Source organism: Prionailurus bengalensis, chromosome C1 (genome assembly GCF_016509475.1).
Source record: "Prionailurus bengalensis isolate Pbe53 chromosome C1, Fcat_Pben_1.1_paternal_pri, whole genome shotgun sequence".
NCBI classification, from domain to species: domain Eukaryota; kingdom Metazoa; phylum Chordata; class Mammalia; order Carnivora; family Felidae; genus Prionailurus; species Prionailurus bengalensis.
Genome location: NC_057345.1, coordinates 27020395 through 27040605, shown reverse-complemented (window position 1 = coordinate 27040605; position 20211 = coordinate 27020395). Strand labels below are relative to the sequence as shown.

General features: G+C 39.3%; 1 protein-coding gene and 1 pseudogene across 5 annotated transcripts in view; one reads left to right on the top strand and one right to left on the bottom strand.

Annotated features, from left to right (window-relative positions):
* ZMYM4 (zinc finger MYM-type containing 4) overlaps window positions 1-19658 on the bottom strand; it is a 146684-nt gene extending 127026 nt beyond the window's left edge. For 2 of the 5 annotated variants that reach the window (XM_043574446.1, XM_043574443.1), the window contains exon 1: window positions 19247-19621. Coding sequence is in view for 2 of the 5 variants with exons in the window: in XM_043574443.1 (XP_043430378.1) it covers window positions 19247-19285 (39 nt within the window). In the remaining 3 variants the exon portion in view is untranslated. Of the gene's footprint in view, window positions 1-19246 lie in introns of all 5 variants that reach the window. The other 3 variants (XM_043574445.1, XM_043574448.1, XM_043574449.1) reach the window with 3 other exon arrangements.
* On the top strand, window positions 12064-13565 carry LOC122480260 (annotated as a pseudogene).
* Window positions 19659-20211: the final 553 nt, after the last annotated feature.

Genomic DNA, 20211 nt, shown 5'->3' with positions numbered 1-20211 from the left:
AGTAGGCTCCAGGCTCCGAGCTGTCAGCACAGAGCCCAACGCGGGGCTCGAACTCACGGACCGTGAGATCATGACCTGAGCCTAAATCGGAAGCTTAACCGACTGAATCACCCAGGCGTCTCTAAAATTTTTTAAAAGTTATAGGCAGATATGACCAGGGGGTTGGGGGACAGTGCCCTTAACCCCCATGTTGTTCAAGGGCCAACCATACACACATATGGTAATGCTGAGCTTATAAATTAGAGTAAGAGACTAACAACAATAAAACGATTATAGCACTATACTGCAATAAAAGTTAATGTGGTCTCTCAAAATATCTCACAGTACTGTATTCACCCTTCTTGTGTTGACATGAGATGATAAAATGCCTATGTGATGAGATGAAAGGTGAATCTAGGCACTGTAACTTAGCGTTAAACCACTGACCTTCCGACAATGCAACAGGAGGATCATCTACTTCCGGAAGGACCGTGGTTGACTGTGGGTAACTGAAACCACAGGAAAAAACCACAGATTTTTTTTTGGCGGGGGGGGGGGGGGGGGGGGGGACAGGGGGAAGATGGAGAGAATACTGTATTGGTTTATAATTCCCTCCTACTATACTCAACTTTTGATAGTCTTCTTTAAAAGTCATAACCTGAGGCACCTGGCTGGCTGATTCAGTAGAGTATGTAACTCTTAAACTCAGGGTTATAAATCTGAGCCCCATGCTGGGTGTAGAGATTGCTTAAAAAAAAGTCTTTAAAAGTCACAACCTGATCTCAGCTGTGCTGGGTGGAATTAAGCGAAGATTCTATCTCTACATCAGGCTTATAGGGCCAAGCAGGACCCCTACCAAGACTAGCATGACAGTAGCAGAGAAAATCAGAAAAAAACTTTCCCGTGAAGGAAAAGTACATTTCTAGGAGAGAGAGTCAGAGCTGTGAGGCAACCTGCCTCTCGCCACAGGAAGAGAATGTGAACAGTACCTACCTTGGGGAACTGAAGTATTATTAAGGGAGCCAAATTGTTACCATATAGATGAAGAGATTTTCATTTCTGAAGATAAATCAGTCTCCATTGAATAAAATGAATGGGGGAAAGGAACACTAGAAAAGGGAGGGAAAAGAAGAGTGTTTAAAGGCAAGGAAAGTAAGAAGACAAAGCAAGCAAAATGAGTACCATAACCAGGCTGCTGGCAATAGAAATAAAGTTTTACAAATCATGTGTGAAGTTACCTCAATAAGACTCACCAGTTAAAATTGGATTGATAAGGTAAAGAGGAAAAAAATGACTGAGCAGTTTCTATCCAGGGTGACTAGAAGAGGGTAACTAAGAGAATACAGAAAGAACAACAGGTAGGGAAGGAATGGGGCACTATTTGTGAGAGCAAGTACTTACAAGGGGAATAAAGAGTCCATTGTAGGCACACTAAATTAGCAGTCTTTGTTAGCACAAGTCAAAGCATACATCTGAAAACACAGATTTTGAGTTTTAGACACACACATGCAAAAGAAGCAAAGAAGTACAAGGGAAAATCACATATGTATTTAATGGGTAGTGGTTAAAACTACTGTAGGTGATTACCCAAGAAAAACAGAGACCAAGGAAACATTTATTGGGCATGCAGAAAGAGTCAAAGATGACTGAAAAGAAACAATTCAAGAAAACAACCATGAGAATGCCACCTTATAAGTAAGGGAAAAGTTTCAAGGAGGAAATGGACAACAGAGTAAGATGTGTAAGAGATCAAGTAAGAAAAGCTCTGAAAAGCATCCATTAGACGTGGTAATTCTTAGGTTATTTCAGTGATCTTAAAGAGAATTTCAGTGGAGAAACAGATGGAAAAGCCAGATGTGGGTTGAGGAGTAAATGTGAAAAACACAAGCAACAGAGTCTCAAAAAGACTCTAACTTCAAAAAGCTTATCTCAGTTCAGACTATAGTCTGAAATTACCATTTCCTACTGAAAAGGTACCAGGGCTTCCTGGGAGTTAATTCCAAATATGAGATAGTAACGTATAGCATGAGCCTAGGTAGATCTTTTTGGCCAAAAAGGGAAGAAACTTTCAAGAACTACTGATGTTAAGTTATAAGGATGCAAATAAGGGGCACCTGGGTGGCTCAGTAGGTTAAGCGTCGGCCCTTCAGCTCAGATCATGATTCTCACAGTCCATGAGTTCAAGCCCCACGTTGGGCTCCACGCTGTCACTGTGGAGCCTGCTTGGGTTTCTCTGTCTCCCTCTCTCTCTGCCCCTGCCCACTCACACTCTCTCTCTCAAAATAAATACATTAAAAAAAAAAAAAAGACACATGTCTAAGTATTTTATTTTTATTCTTTTCAATGCTAATATAAGTGAAATAATATCCTTGATTTCCTTTCAGGATTATTCACTGACAGTGTGAAGAAACACAACTGATTTTTGGGTGATTTTTTTATTCTGAACTCTGCTGAACTTGTTATTACCTCTCACAGGGTTTGGGATTTTTTTGGTGGATTTGTAAGGGTTTCCTATATGAACAATCGTATCATCTGTAAATAAGAGATAGTTTTACCTTTCTTTCCAATTTGGACGCCTTTTCTTTCTTGTCTGACTGCTCTGGCTAGAACTTCAAATACACTGATTAGAAGTACCAAAGAGGGCATCCTTATCTTATTCCTGATCTTAGAAGAAAGCCTTACAGTCTTTCACCATCAAATATGATGTTAGCTATGGTTTTTCATATATAGCTTTTATTATATTGAGGAAGTTCCCTTCTATTCCTAATTTATTAAGTGCTTTTATAATGAAAGTATGATGGAGTTTTTCAAATTTTTTTTCTCCACCAACTGAGATGATATGTAAGTTTTTTCTTTCATTCTATTAATATGGTGTATTACACTGAGACTTAGAAAAAATTTAACCAAGGAAGTACAAGACTTGTACACTGAGGAGACTTGCACAAAACACTGTTGAAAGAAATTTTAAAGGATGGGGGCACCTGGTTGGCTCAGTCAATAGAACATACAACTCTTGATCTTGGAGCTGTTGAGTTAGAGCCCCACATTGGGGATAGAGTTTACTTAATAAAAAAAAGTTTTTAAAGGACAAAGATAAAAGGAAAAACATTGCATTCACTGATTGGAAGACTTAATAGTAGCATGACAATACTACCCTAGAGATTTACAAATTCAATTCAGTCCCTACCCAAATCCCAGTGGCATTTTTTGTAGAAATGGTAAAAAATTTGGAGCACCTGGGTGGCTCAATCAGTTAAGCATCCGACTTCAGCTCAGGTCATGATCTCACAGTCTGTGAGTTCAAGCCCCGCGTTGGGCTCTGTGCTGACAGAGCCTGGAGTCTGCTTTGGATTCTGAGTGTCTCTCTCTCTCTCTCTCTCTCTCTCTCTCTCTCTCTCTCTCTCACTTCTCTCCCCCCTCCCCCACTCACACTTGGTCTCTCTCTCTCAAAAATAAATAAACATTTAAAAAAATTTAAGAAAGAGGGGTGCCTGGGTGGCTCAGTCAGATGAGCATCCAACTTCGGCTCAGATCACAATCTCATAGTTGGCGGGTTCGAGCACCGTGTCGGGTTCTGTGTTGACAGCTCAGAGCCTGGAGCCTGCTTTGGATTCTGTGTCTCCCGCTCTCTCTGCCCCTCCCATGCTTGTACTCTGTTTCTCTCTCTCAAAAATAAACATTAAAAAAAAAAATTAAGAAATAGGAAAAGACTCCTAAATTTCATATGGAATTTTAAGGGATGCCAAATAGCCAAAAACAATCTTTTGTTTGTTTGTTTGTTTGTTTACCTGGGCGGGAGGGGGAGGGTGGGAAGCAGAGAGAGAGGGAGAGAATCCCAAACAGACTCCAAGCTGTCAGCACAGAACCCAACATGGGGCCTGAACTCATAAACCGCAAGATCATTATCTGAGCCAAAATCAAGAATTGGACACTTAACCAACTGAGCCACACAGGTGCCCCAAAACAATCTTGAAAAGTAAAAACAGGGGTGCCTGGGTGGCTCAGTCGGTTGAGCAGCCGACTTCGGCTCAGGTCATGATCTCGCAGTCCGTGAGTTTGAGCCCTGCGTCGGGCTCTGTGCTGACAGCTCAGAGTCTGGAGCCTGTTTCAGATTCTGTGTCTCCCTCTCTCTGACCCTCCCCTGTTCATGCTCTGTCTCTCCCTGTCTCAAAAATAAATAAAAAACGTTAAAAAAAAAAAAAAAGTAAAGTAAAAACAAAGTTAGAGGACTCACACTTTCCAACTTCAAACTTCTACAAAGCTACAGTAATCAAAAGTGTAGTACCATCACAAGGCGATACATAGACCAATGGAACAAAATTGAGAATCCAGAAATAAGCCCTTACATATATGTTTATATACTGAGTAGGTGTGTCCCCAAAATATATATTTTGAAGACTGAAACACCAATGTTATGATATTTAAAGATGGGACCCTTGGTAGGTAACTAGGATTAGAGGAGGTCATGAGGGTAGGGCTCTCATGATGAGATTAGTGCCCTTCTAAAAAGAGACCAGGGAGCTTGCTCACTCTGTCTCAGAACACACAAAGAGATCATGGGGACACAAAGCAAAGATGGCAGCTGCCAACAAGCCAAGTGAAGAGGCCTCAGAATGAAATCTACCTTGCCAGTTCTTTGATCTTAGACTTCCCAGCCTCCAGAACTGTGAGAAATAAATTTCTGTGGTGTAAATCATCCAAACTATGGTATTTTGTTACAGCAGCCCAAACTGATTAATACAAAGGCCAAATGATTTTGGACAAGGGTGCCAAGATCATTCAATGGGAAAAGAACAGACTTCAAATATGGTGCTGGAAAAACTAGATATCCACATGCAAAAGAACAAAATTGGGGGCGCCTGGGTGGCGCAGTCGGTTAAGCGTCCGACTTCAGCCAGGTCACAATTTCACGGTCCGTGAGTTCAAGCCCCGCGTCAGGCTCTGGGCTGATGGTTCAGAGCCTGGAGCCTGTTTCTGATTCTGTGTCTCCCTCTCTCTCTGCCCCTCCCCGGTTCATGCTCTGTCTCTCTCTGTCCCAAAAATAAATAAACGTTGAAAAAAAAAATTAAAAAAAAAAAAAAGAACAAAATTGTACACATACCTTATGCCACAAACAAAAACTAACTTAAAATTAATTAAAGACCGAATTTAAAGAGGTAAACTAGGAGTGCCTGGGTGGCTTAGTCGACTAAGCATCCGACTCTTGATTTTGGCTCAGGTCCTATCCTCGCTGTTATGAGATAGAGGCCCTTTATCAGTCTCTGCGTGGAGCAAGGAGCCTGCTTGGATTCTCTCTCTCCCTCTCTCCCTCTCTCTCTCTCTCTCTCTCTCTCAAAAATAAATAAACGTTAAAAAAACAACAGACTTTGTTTAAAAAAAGAGATTAACTACAAAACTCTTAGAAGAAAACATATGGGAAAAACTATATGATCTTAGATTTGGCAATGATTTCTTAAATATGACAACAAAAGCACAAGCTACAAAAGGAAAACATAAATTAGACCTCATCAAAACTGACAACTTTTGTGGATCAAGGGACACTATCAAGAATGAGAAGAAAACCCCCAGAATGAGAGAATATATTTCCAAATCACGTATCTGATCAGTTTAACATCCAGTATGTGGAACTCCTACAACTCAACAACAAAAAGACAAACTACCCAATTAAAAATGGGCTAAGGATTTAAACACACATTTCTCCAAGGAAGATCGACAAATGGCCAAAAAACACAAGAACAGATACTCAACGTCATTAGTCATTAAAAAAAATATCAATCAAGGGGCACCTGGGTTGCTCAGTCGGTTAAGCATCTGACTCTTGATTTCAGCTCAGGAGAGATGGAGCCCCAAGTCATGTCAGGCTCTGTACTGGGCATCAAGCCTGCTTAAGATTCTCTCTCTCCCTCTTCCTCTACCCCTCCCCCACTCTCACGCTCGCTCTCGCTCTCTCAAAAGAATTCAAGGGGCGCCTGGGTGGCTCAGTCGATTAAGTGTCCGACTTCAGCTCAGGTCATGATCTCATGGTTCATGGGTTCGAGCCCCGCGTTGGACTCTGTGCAGACAGCTCAGAGCCTGGAGCCTGCTTCAGATTCTGTGTCTCCCTCTCTCTGCCCCTTCCCCAGCTCACACTCTGTCTCTCTCTCTCTCTCTCTCTCTCTCTCTCAAAAACAAATAAACATTAAAAATTAATTTATAAAAAAAAAAGAATTCAAATCCAAACCACAAGATACTGCTTCACATCCACTAGGACAGCTTTATCAAAAAAAAAAAAAAAAGAAGAAGAAGAAGAAAAAGGAGGAAGAGAACAGAACAAATGTTGGAGAGGATAGGAGAAATCAGAAGAAGAAGAAGAAGAAGAAGAAGAAGAAGAAGAAGAAGAAGAAGAAGAAAGAGGAGGAGGAGAACAGAACAAATGTTGGAGAGGACAGGAGAAATCAGAATCCTCTTGCATTGCTAGTGCACCTCTGTGGAAAAGTTTGGTGATTCCTCAAAAAAGATAAAACATAAAATTTCTATTTGTCCCAACAAATCCATTTCTAGGCATATACCCAAAAGAAGTGAAAACACAGACTCAAACAGATATTGTACAGCACTATTTATAACAGCATTTTTCTCAACAGCCAAAAGACAAAAATTTGTGTCCATCAACAGATGAATGGACAAATGTGTTATATACATACAAATAAGATTCTTATTCAGCCATAAAATAGAATGAAGCTCTGATATATTATGCTGAATGAAATAAGCCAGACATCAAAGGTCAAATACTGTATGATTCTGCTTACATGAAATATTCAGGATAGGCAAATTCATTGAGACATAAAGTAAATTAAAGCATAACAAAGACTGGAAGGAACTGCAATGGGGAGTTATTCCTTAATGTGTACAGTCTTCTGTCTGGCATGAAAAAGACAATGGTAATAGTTGCACAACACTATTAAAATGTACTTAATGCCATTCAAATATACACTTCTAATAAAAATTTAAGGTAACTTTTAATATAATAATTTTTTTAAAAGCATTGAGATGCAAACCTTAAAGACCTTGCTGCAGGCTGAACTGTGGCCCCCAAAGATATGTCCTCCCAGATATTCAGAATGTGAGCTTTCTGGAATAACCTTTGCAGATGTAATAGGTATATGGATCTTGAAATGAAATGACCCTGAATTAGGATGGGCCGTAAATCCAATGAAGACTGTCCTTAAAAGAGACAGAAACACAGAAAGAAGGCCATGTGAAGGCAGAGGTAAAGAGAGGAGTTAATGCTGCCACAAATTAAGGAATACCTAAGGCCACCAGAAGCAGGAAGAGACAAAGAGAAGGTTCTTCTCTAGAGCCTTCAGAGAGAGGATGGCCCTGCTGACCCCTTGATTTTGGACTTCTAGCCTCCAGAACTATAAGAGAATAAATTTGTTGTTTTAAGCCACCAAGTTTGTGTTGATTTCTTACGGCAAACCTAGGAAACATATATATTTTAGTATAGCGAAATGGTATGTTGCTGTAATAAATATCTAAATACGTGCAAACAGTTTTGGAATTGGATAACGGACAGATGCTGGATGAATTTTAAGAAGCATGATAGAAAAAAAAAAAATCTAGATTACCTTCAAGAGATGGTTGGTACAAACATGGATACAAAAGGCAGTTCTATCAAAACCACAATGAGACACCACCTCATACCTTTCAGAATGGCTAACATTAACAACTCAGGCAACAACAGGTGCTGGTGAGGATGCAGACAAAGACTATCTCTTTTGCACTGCTGGTGGGAATGCAATTGGTGCAGTCACTCTAGAAAACAGTATGGAGGTTCTTCAAAAAATTAAAAATAGAACTACTCTACGACCCAGCAATTGCACTACCAGGTGTATTCAAGGGATACAGGTGTGCTGTTTCAAAGGGGCACATGCACTCCAATGTTTATAGGAGCACTATCGACAACAGCCAAAGTATGAAAAGAGCCCAAATGTCCATCAACTGATGAATGGATAAAGAAGATGTGGAGAACATAAATACACACAATGGAATATTACTCAGCAATCAAAAAGAATGAAATCTTGCCATTTGCAACTACGTGGATGGAACTGTAGGGTATTATGGTAAGAGAAATTAGAGAAAGACAAATACCATATGACTTCACTCATATGAGTAATTTAAGAGACAAAACAGATGAACATAAGGGAAGGGAAGCAAAATAATATAAAAACACAGAGGGGGACAAAACATAAAAGACTCTTAAATACAAAGGACAGAGGGTTGCTGGAGTGGTTGTGGGAGGGGGGATGGTCTAAATGAGTAAGGGGCAAAAAGGCACCTACTCCTGAAATCATTGTTGCACCATATGGTAACTAATTTGGATGTAAATTAAACAATAAATTATAAAAAATAAAATAAAAAAATAAAATAAAGGCAGTTCTGGTGAAGGTTCAGAAGAAAGTGAGGAACAGAGAAGAAAAAGCTTATAACATCTTAAAGAATAGGTATACCATAAACAAAATGTTGGGGAAAATATGAATGTTAAAGGTGCTTCTGGTGAGATCTCAAAAGGAAATGAAGAATATGTTACTGGGAACTAGAAAGTGATCTTTGTTATAAAATAGGAGAAAACTTGACTGAATTGTGTTCTACTATTGGACAGAAGGCACAACTTGGAAGTGATGAACTTATTTATTTACTAAGGAGATTTCTAAGCAAAGCATTGAAAGCGCAACCTGGTTTCTTCTTGTTGCTAAGAGTAAAAAATGAGGGAAAAGAGATAAACTGAGGAAATATTAAGCAAAAAGGAAGTAACTCTTGATGGTCTGGGAGATTCTCAGCCCATCCAGATGGCAGAGGATGCTAAAATTAGGGAATTCACTATTATAAAAATGTGCTCTCTAAAGAAAGGGCCAAGGGTATGGCTGGACAACTACTAGCTGAAGATATCAGATATATGACTCATGGGTCCAATCTATCACCTCAATTTAAGTCAGGAATACAAATGGGGCTATCAAAGATTTATGAAGAACCTTCTTGTCTAATTGTGTGGATCCCCTTACACACAGAGAAGACTCACAAGGCTTGTGAACATATTATACCAACAAAAACACTGCCAGCCTATACTTCAAAGAACAGAAACTAGACAAAAATTTTAAAAAGCTGTCTGACTTCTGGAATTCTATGGTCAAGAAAAAGCTAGTAAAGCTACCCATGTGTGAACTTGTGCTACCCTTCAAGAAAAAGAAAGGTACACAGAAGTGGAAACCAGAGAAGTAGGCTCAAAGCAAGAGTCTACAGTGTCTCCATAAACCCAGAGGGCAGGGGATCAAGCCACAGAGAATTATTCTCAGGCCTCGAAATCTAATAAAACTGGTCCTGCTGGGTTTTGAACTTGACTGGGGCAAGTGATCCCTTTATTCCTTCCATTTCCTTCCTTTTGGAATGGGAATATCTACCCTATGTCTGTCTCACAATTGTATGTTAGAAGCAAAACATTTGTTTTCTGGTTTCGCAGGGCCACAGATAAAGAGGAATTTTACCCCAGATGGAATCACACTCATACCTCATGCAGATGATTTAGATGCTGAGATTTGGCTGGTCTGAGCTAACGATATTTAGAAGAGATTTATTAAGTCTTAAGAATTCATGTTGTAATGGGTTGAAACTTTGGGGAATGTTGAGATAGGGATGAATGTATTTTGCATATTGGATGGTTAAGTTGCATATGGGATGGTCTTGAAGGACAAGGGGGGGGACTGTAGTGACTTGAATTGTGACCCCTAAAATATATGTGCACCCAGAACCTCAGATAGTGAGCAGAACAGGTTTTTGCATATGTATTTAAGGTAAAGATCTTGAAATGAGATCATCCTGGGTTAGGATGGACCCTAAATCCAATAAAGAGTATCCTTAGAAAAGACAGAACACACAGAGAGAATGACAGGTGAAGAGGGAGGTGGACTGGAGTTATACTGCCACAAATCAAGGAACACAAATCAATCCACCAGAAGCTTCCAGAATTCTTCCAAAAGCTGGAAGTGAGAAAGGATTCTTCCCTAGAGTCTTCAAAGAGAATATGGCCTTGCTGACACTCTGACTTCAGACATCTAGCCTCCAGAACTGAGAGAGAATAAAATTTCTGCCATTTTAAGCCACCAAGTTGGTAATAATTTGTTACGGCAGCCTTAGGATACTATTACAAATAGCCATTAATAAAATATATACCAAATTTAAACATCAAAAAGAATACTGACCACAGTAAATTTAAATATATCAAATATATTAAAAATCCATGTGTTCATAATGATATCACCTCCCAAGTCTCACCTTTAGGATTTGTAGGGACATCAATTCATTCTTCTGAAAGTTGGCAAATAAAGGGGAAAAAAAATAAGCATTTACTCTGTGCTTTTCCTGTATAAATATTATAAGGTAACCAAATAATGGTTATTTGGTGAATAATAATCAAATTGTTGGTTGAAGGAATTCAACCAATGAAGGAATTCTTTATGGAAAAATTCCAGTGAATAAATACAGAAGAAATGATTTTAAAAAAAAATCATTCCTCAAAGGAAATTATGGATCTAGACAACAATCATCTATGGCTGATAAATTCATTAGGTGAAAGGTTAAGAAGTTGTAATGTTTGGACTCCACTGACAGAAAGAATGTAAACGGATCAATATTAGTATCACTAAAGTGTGACAACCATTTAGATGCCTCCTAGAATGATGTAACCATCTAACAGGGTGATTATATATCCTAATTTGTCCAGGATACTCCCTGTTTATGGCTATTGTCCCACTATAATTATAAAACAGCGCACCCTTTATTTCTAAAACTTATTGGAAATAAATTATATAATTACTCTATGAATTTTTCTTTCCAAAAAACTGAATCTAAATCTAATAAAGCTCTACCAATTCAAGTTCTCAATTCTGGCTACAGACTGAATCACTTGGGAAAATTTTTAAAAATATTGATGCCTAGAATCCACCCATGAATTCTGATTTAATTCATCTGAGATGTAACCTGAGAATCAGGATATTTAAAAGCTCTCCAGGTAATTCTCAAGCTTCAGCCAAAGTTGAGAACTACTGCTCCATATGTAACTACTAATTTGTGGGAAATATGAAGGGTAATTGAACATGTTAAGACACCACAAGAATTCAAGCAGCCAAATCCAGAATGTGGGAAATTCTCCTGAACAAATGACCTAGTTTTTACAACAAAGAAATAGCATGGGGAAAAGTTCAGGGTGTATACAGTAGGGAGGAAGATGGTTGAAGTTAAGAGAAATTTAAGAGGCAGATAAACCAAATCAAATGGTAAATCTTATATTGATAGTGATTTAAAAACAAACCAACTATAAGAAAACATTTAGAGAATCAAAGAAATCTGAACAGACTGGATTAAGGAACTCTTAACTTTACTAGGTATGGTAGTATTGGAGTTGTTTCATTTTTTTTTAATTCTTACTTATTAAATATACATACGTAAGTATGTATAGATTAAATGATGTGATTCTCGAGATTTCTTTAAAAATATTTCAACTAGGGCACCTGGGTGGCTCAGTCAGTTAAGCATCTGACTCTTGATTTCAGCTCAGGTCATGATCTCACAGTTCATGGGTTTAAGCCCAACACAGGGCTCTGCACTGACAGTGTAGAGCCTGCTTGGGATTCTCTCTCTCCCCTCTCTCTCTGCCCCTACCCTGCTCTCTCTCAAAATGAATAAACTTGAAAAATTAAAATATTAAAAATAAATAATTTTTAAAAATTTAATAAAAATTAAATAAAATTATCTCAATAAAAAAAGAGGCAGGGGCACATGGGTGGCTCAGTCAGTTTAGCAACCAACTTCAGCTCAGGTCATGATCTCACGGTTCATGAGACTCTCTGTCCCCCTCTCTCTGCTCTTCCCCCATTTATGCTTTCTCTCTCTCAAAAATACACATTAAAGGGGCACCTGGGTGGCTTGGTTAGTTAAGCATCCGACTTCGGCTCAGGTCATGATCTCACGGTCCGTGAGTTCGAGCCCCGCATCAGGCTCTGTGCTGACAGCTCAGAGCCTGGAGCCTGTTTCAGATTCTGTGTCTCCCTCTCTCTCTGCCCCTCCCCTGTTCATGCTCTCTCTCTGTCTCAAAAATAAATAAAAACGTTAAAAAAAAAATTAAAAAAAAATACAAATTGAAAAAAAAGTTGGATGACACAGGAATAGCAAAATGTTGGTAACTGTTCAGTTGTCAAAGCTGAGTAATAGGAATATGGGGTTTCATTATACCAATCTATATTTTATATTCTATATTAATATCAAATTATGAAACAGAATAAAAGGGTTTTGTTTTTGTTTTTTGTTTGGTTTTTTGTTTTGTTTTGTTTTTTGCCTGTAAATGTGCAGTATGCATGTGACGGCATATATATATGTGTGTATATATACATATATGTGTGTATGCATAGATGCATATATATGTATATGTGTATGTATATATATGTAACTTAAAACATCTTAAACCAACACGTTAGGAGATGTAAAGAAAGATAAACACATATGATCCTTGGCCTCCAAGAGTAGTCCATGTTCGATAGAAAAGGGTTGTTCAGGTACTATCTTTGGTCAAGGAAGGTAGATAACTTAAGCTTCCAGGAGGCCAGAAAAATAATAAGAATGAAATTAAAATACCACTATGCATATTCCCTAAGTATAAATGTGTGTGGGTGTTATTATCCCAATATTGCTCAACACCAGAGATTGTACCATAACCCGACTTTGAGAAGCCCATGCTCTATTAGATTGAGGCATATGAAAATGCATTTTTGGCTCTTTGAGAAAGACATGGTCACAGCTACAACGGAGCTCCAGACACCCACCTCCTGTTCCTGACTCACCACTGCTCACTTCTGCCCAAGAACAAGTCAGTCAGGAAGCCACGCCACAGCCATGGCTTTTCAAGACACCGGGAAGACACGTGGAACCAGAAGTGGCAATTCACTGAATCAGAATCACTCTAACCAGCTGCAATGTAAAATCTTTGGAGAAGGTATGTGCTGACTTGATTAGAGGTGCAAAGGAAAAGAATCTAAAAGTGAAAGGACAAGTTCGGATGCCTACCAAGACCCTGAGAATCACTACAAGAAAAACTCTTTGTAGTAAAGGTTCTAAGACTTGTGTCTGGGGGCGCCTGGGTGGCTCAGTCAGTTGAGCATCCAACTTCGGCTCAGGTCATGATCTCACAGTTCGTGAGTTCGAGCCCGTCATCGGGCTCTGTGCTGACAGCTCAGAGCCTGGAGCCTGCTTCTGCTTCTGTGTCTCCCTCTTTCTCAGCCCCTAACCCACTCACATTCTGTCTCTGTCTCTCTCAAAAATAAATATTTAAAAAAAAAAAAAAAAAAAAAAAGACTTGTATCTGTTTTCAGATGAGAATCCACAAGCGACTCACTGATTTGCACACAGTGCTTCTGAGATTATTAAAGCAGATTACTTCCATCAGTATTAAGCCAGGCGGTGAGGTTGAAGTCACCATTGTAGATGCTTAAATCAACCTTTTTAATAAAGTGATTATTCGTTGTTTGAAAAAAAAGAAAATGTGTTTTTGTAAGTCAAATGGTCAAATATTAGCAATTTCATATAGTTCAACCTAATACTATAATGCTCTCCTTTCTCTTTCCTTTACTAAAATAATTATAGTTAATGCACAGTAAAATAATCAGAATATTTAACGGAAATGTTATTCTTCTTTAAAGAGTGGTTGATCTAATGTAGAATTCAAAAATATCCACTAAATACCATAGAAATTGCAATTTTACATTTATCTCCTTATACTGTCTTTAGCAAATAAGAAAATAAGTCCATATTCAAAGGAAGCACAAACTTTAAAATATATCATAGTTTTAAAATATTTAGTGTCTACTTTATTAAAAATAAACTTGTGAGTTGTGAAGATATGTTTTAAGGTTACCTCAAACTGGAATGTATTTCGATGCTTCCTGAGAAGTAGTTTATACATCAATTTAAATATAATTCAATTGATTTTAATCATCAAAAATTCCACATAATGAATTCAGTACCTAGACCATTTTACACATATTATTATATACATGTATTCTATGTTACATATATTACATTTAATTAGTAGACATATTAACTCTTACATGTTGTTATAATAAATTCTAACCTAAACTTTATCAAACAGTATAATTTTTCACGTAGTACTTGATACTGGTTTAACTTATTATATTAGGACCCTGAGCAAAAAAACCCCAGAAAACAAAAAACAACTCTTTGCCCCAGTTTCTTCATTTATAAAATGGGACAGTAACAGTGACCACTGTTTATGGAATTGGAATTGATAAGGACTGGAGGATATATTACATAGAAAATAATCAGAATAATGACTAGAACTTAAATGTCTATAAATATCAAGTATTATTTATAGAAACCTCTGCTAGTTATAAGATGGGCACTGTGAAAACAATTCACTAGATTGGGCTCTTCAAATGCTCTCTATACAGAACCAATGCATTCTTCAAGCAGATACTTTACATTCTAGACACGTGAACTGCAAATATTTTTAATAATACATACCGCTGTGATTTTTTTCTTTTTTTTATTTATTTTTTTTTTAATTTTTTTTTCAATGTTTATTTATTTTTGGGACAGAGAGAGACAGAGCGTGAACGGGGGAGGGGCAGAGAGAGGGAGACACAGAATCGGAAACAGGCTCCAGGCTCTGAGCCATCAGCCCAGAGCCCGACGCGGGGCTCGAACTCACGGACCGCGAGATCGTGACCTGGCTGAAGACGGACGCTTAACCGACTGCGCCACCCAGGCGCCCCAGTGATTTTTTTCTTTTAATGTTTATTTATCTTTGACAAAGAGAGCAAGCAAGCAGGTGCAAGCGGGAAAAGGGGCAGAGATGGAGGGAAACAGAGAATACAAAGCATGCGCCGTGCTGAGAGCAAAGAGCCCGACATGGGGCTCAAACCCACAAACTGGGAGTTCATGACTTGAACCAAAGTCAGACGCTTAACTGACTGAGCCACCAGGCTCTCCTGTGACATCATGCTTTTGTGCTTTTAAGTAAAACATTTAGCAAAAAGACAAAAGATAAAAAGTTCATCAAGGAACTAAGAAGGATCAACCTTTTGCAATTATTGCAAATATTTAATAAAATATTAAAATAACAGAAATCCAAAACAAAACTCCATAATCCCATCACGTGATAAAATCAATGTTTTCATTTGTTCATATTATTTTCTATTCCTTGTCTATACACATGTTCAGTGTTTACATATTTACAATAATAATATGGATAGCATTTTACAGTCTACATTTTCACTTAATATTATACCATGAGTATTTTCCATTTTGCAAAAATCTTCCCCTATTCTCCCTTTCCCTTATCTCAAACCCTTGAAGATAATCAACGGTAACATGTAGCCTGAAATGTATCCTCCACAACTTTCTCCAAGCTCATACATATATACACATGTATGTAGGGAGGGGAAAATGGTCAGTTTTTACAAAAATTGAAGCATACTACTTCTACATATGTTTATCTTTAAGTATACCAAACATATATGTCCCAAATTTAATATACAGAGAAGTTTAAGAACGGATACAACTTACTAGACCACTTAATAACATATACATTTACAAAAATCATCATTCTGTATGTAAACTCTGAAAAGATATAGGGGGGCACCTGGGTGGCTCAGTCAGTTGAACATCCGACTTCAGCTCAGGTCATGATCTCGCGGCTTGTGAGTTCAAGCCCCGCAACCCCTGCGACGGGCTCTGTGCTGACAGCTCAGAGCCTGGAGCCTGCTTCTGATTCTGTCTCCCTGGCTCTCTGCCCCTCCCCCACTCACACTCCGTCTCTCTCTCCTTCAAAGATAAACATGAAAAAAAAAATATACAGGGATTTCACACAAAAAATATGGCCACCAGATTTAGATTGCCTGCTTCATAGGTTTACTATAATAGCCACATATAAAATAATTCCACTATTTACAACAAACCTACCTAATGAATTTTAAAACTTATTTAAGAAAATAAAAATTTTGTAATCTTAAAAAAAATTCATAAACATTATCTCAAAAATATCCTAACTTTAAAATGAGAAAGAGTGTATGTGTATATAATACTGGCCATCATATGAACTTGTTCTTAGCACAGATGATAGATGGATATAGTGCCGACACACCCACATACTCAGCTTCCCCAAGTTCACAAATTGAGAGACTGGCATTCCAATATAGTCAGAATACAATCGAATCAACCTTATCTAATGAATACCTATTGTTCTAATTGCCCACAAGCATAAAAGACACCAGGCAGGCTTACACAAAACTTAAGGTTGTTTACACTCTTCCATCTAACCAAAATCCCGATCAGAAGATCCCTAAATCTGGATCCATAGGAGAGAATTACTGAGTATAAAGATGGTATGAAACATTTACGAAAGCTTCCAAAATTACAAAACAGATAACTTGGTACCCACGCCATACACACTCTACTATAACAACTGAACTTTCTTACCAAAAACCAAGTCTTTTGAGTTCTATTATGTGGAAGTCTTGGGTGTTGGAGATGCAAAATGCTGTACAATGGTCCCTCCTCTAAAGGAGTTGGCAATTTAGCAGGAGAGCCAGAATGTATTATTCTAGCTGATCATAAATACCATAGCATAATGCATAGCATAAGGTACATCAGCTAACATAGGTGCTTGTGACTTGTGACTTAGGATTATAAAAGTCAAAGCAGTATCATAAATATAATACCATGTCATATCAATGCAATTTGAGATGAAATAACCTAAATTACTTAGGCCTGTAAAATTTTTTTTTAGCTACCTCAAAGCAAACAACCAAATTATTTAAAAAGATCTTGTACTTTTGCACATAGTTCTCACTAACCTGTTTAGAATATACATATGGAATCCATATGGAGTTTAGCATACACCAAAAAGTGAGTGAAAAAAAAAAAGTGCATATACCATGTGTACAGTTCGGGATAACCCTACTGAACATTTTGTTTTGATATCAAAACAAAATGGATGGGCACCTGGCCGGCTCAGTCGGTAGAGCAAGTGACTCTTGATCTCAAGGGCCATGATTCTGAGCCCCACATTGGGTGTAGAGATTACTTAAAAAAAAAAAAAAAAAAAAATTTAAATAACAACTTTAAAATGGATTATGGAATCTAAAAAATAATGAATGTAACCTTCCTCCACAATGAAATTGGTAAAATAATGGTAAAACCTGTGGAAGTGCTACATATATTACATATTGAAAAATAATAATTTAGATTACCACCAGTGCAGCACCGTTTAAGCATATTAGAAGAGCAAGAAGTATTTAAAATCCAGTTGGAATTGTTACCAAAGCACGCAGATGTTTTTCTAGAACATTCCATCTTATAAGGTGAATGACAACAGCAATAATAGCAACTGGATTCAGCAATCTCCTTGAAAGAACATTACACAACTAAAGTAATTTACCCTATATATTTTAATGGTGGATCACATGCCATCTGCCTTCACTCAAATATGAGGATCGACTTTAAAATTGACTCACAACTGGAAGAGTAATTTAAGATTTCAAGACATGCATTCTATACCCAATATTTACATTAAATGTACTACTTGGTACACTATCATTATACAGCTTAACTTGTTCTCTAGCTATGACTAATTATTGCATGAAGAGCTAAACTTTTATAAACCTAAGACTGTCAACATTAAATTGTAATTACTCCAAATACGACAATGAAATGCATTAAAATAACTGATATAAGGATAAAGGACTAAATAGATGAATAAATATGTAATAAAACCAGTAAAATGTCAATAGAACAATCTAAGTAGTGGGTATATGAACGCCACCTGTAAAATTTTTCAATTTTGCTGTGTAGTTGAAAATATTTCCTAATAAATTCTTGGAAAAAAACTATTCGACACTTCTTTGGCTATTTATAATTTAAGCTTTTAAGGAAAGAAACATAGATTGGCAACCTACACAAGTACTGTAGTTGGGACAAACCTGAATTCAAATCCAAACTCAACCTCTTAAATAGCTATCTGATCTTAATTACTTAACCTCTCTATATTTCTCTATAAGCCTATATTTCCTCACCTGCAAAATGGGTTTTACATAGCTAATGGAAAGGTAAATTCTTCCTAAAAAGCACAATGCCAGACACATAGTAAGCACTCAAATGACTATCCCTAATATCATCAAGAGATTGCTAACTCTGCTAAATCAAAAAAGGCACTATCAGTAAAAATCTAGTAATTTTTTACGTAATTGACTTAACACTAATTTGATCATTTTGTGATCATTCCCAAAAGCAAGATTCCTGATAAGAAACTTACTGCTCAACATGCTAAGGGGGGGGGGGGGGGGGGGGGGGGGGGGGGGGGGGGGGGGGGGGGGGGGGGGGGGGGGGGGAGGAAGTAAAAAAAAAAAAAATCTGAAAAATATTGCTCAATCGATAGTACAGTATCGTTCTCCGTCTGAAAAAAAAAACATTAAGAATTAAATAAAAGTTTCAAGACAAACTTTAAAAGCACTCAACAACTCCTATGCAGAACTGGCTTCACCTCTGCAGGTTGGTTGGGTGCATTCCTGTTATGACAAAACTTGTCATACTCTTCCACGTTCCTAATTGTTGGTAAAGAGGCTAGACTAGAACATGACATTTAGAGTTGCCAAAATCTTTCTCCTAAATCAGGACATGCCAACGACCCCACTTCTTCACAGGTAAGAGCACCACCTCCACCTTAGTCTTGATAACGGTTATGGGGGGGGGGGGAGGGGAAAGGAGGCAGGAGCATGAATTCGCGACGGTGTTACTGAAGAACCCTCCAGGTTATTCCTCTTGAGACCCGTCCACGACTTATTCCCGCCACCACCACCCCCACCTGACCTCTCCCCAGTTAAACTTCCAGACTCTGATTTACTAAAGATGCACTTAACAATCTGACACCTTCCCTCCCCTGGCCCAGATAAGCCACCCCCAATGCAGGAAAAATAAAAAAAGCAAACAACCCCCCGCCCCTCCCCCTCCTAACCAGCAGCAAATCTTTGTCCCACCTGCCGAAAGACCACTCTCCAGCACGCTCCAGACCCAAGGTTGCCTCAGTCCTGCCCGCAGCCTCTCTCCAACGGGGCCTCCGCGACCCCTCCACGAGCCTGCGCTTGGCCCATTCCCGGCCCCGGGACGCGGCTCCCGCCCCGCCCCCCGCCGCCCGCCGCCCGCCGCCCGAGTTCTGCCTCACCTCACCTACCCTCTTTCGGGGGCCGGACTCCACCTCTCTCTCCGCCATGTTGGGCCCCGCTCGGAACCGCTGCGGCTCCCGGCGCGGTGGCGGCGGAACCTCTCGGGCCCCCGGCCCCCGCCCACACTGCAGGCACGGCCGCCTCGCGGCAGCTTCCCCGGACCCAACCGGGCCCGGCGCTAAGAGTGGGGAGGGGGCGGATGCCGTGCGCCGGGTCTGAGATCCTGAGATCCCACGGGTGCGCGCGTGGGCGGTAGGGCCTGCCCGGGAAAAGGGGGGGCCGGGACTCGGGGGGTTAATGGCCTCCAAGGGGCCCCGTGAGTAGGATTATTTTCTCTCAGAGAAATTCCTCCGCCTGCGGTTTCTTAAAGGGATCACCAAACCAGCCCCTTGCGCGCGCCCCAGTTGCGCAGGCGCACCTTAAGCCCCTCCTTCCTTTCCCACCAAGCCCCCGGTCCTGAGCGTGCGCTGTGAGTGGCCAAGGGTAGGCCAAATCCTGCAAGTCTCTTTGCTGCCAGCAGCTGCTCCCACCACTCAACTATGGCCGCTGCCTTAAAGGGACCATGATGCAGTGATGAAGGAGGAATGAAAGAAATTAATGAAAGGACTGTCTGGAGAGTTGGGTGAAATGTCAGTGAGGGGTCCAGATCACCATCTTACACCTGACTGCGGAGATACCATTGTATAGGGGAAATGATGGTGAACTGAAGTTCCCAGTGGACCTCTGAACATGAAGAATCCCAACCAATGAGGAAACAAGCCAGTCATCCCAAAGAGACCCAGCTTTCCTTCCTTTAGACAGCCAGATCTGAAGCCCAGACTATTAAGGGCCAACTCTGACAGCCTAACCTCAAAATTAGATCCTATAGTGATTTTGAAGACCGAACCAACAACTGGAGATAATTTCCTCTATAGTAATTTGTCCTTAGAATATCTAAATCGAGAAGGATCTCAGAAAGCATCTACTCCAATAC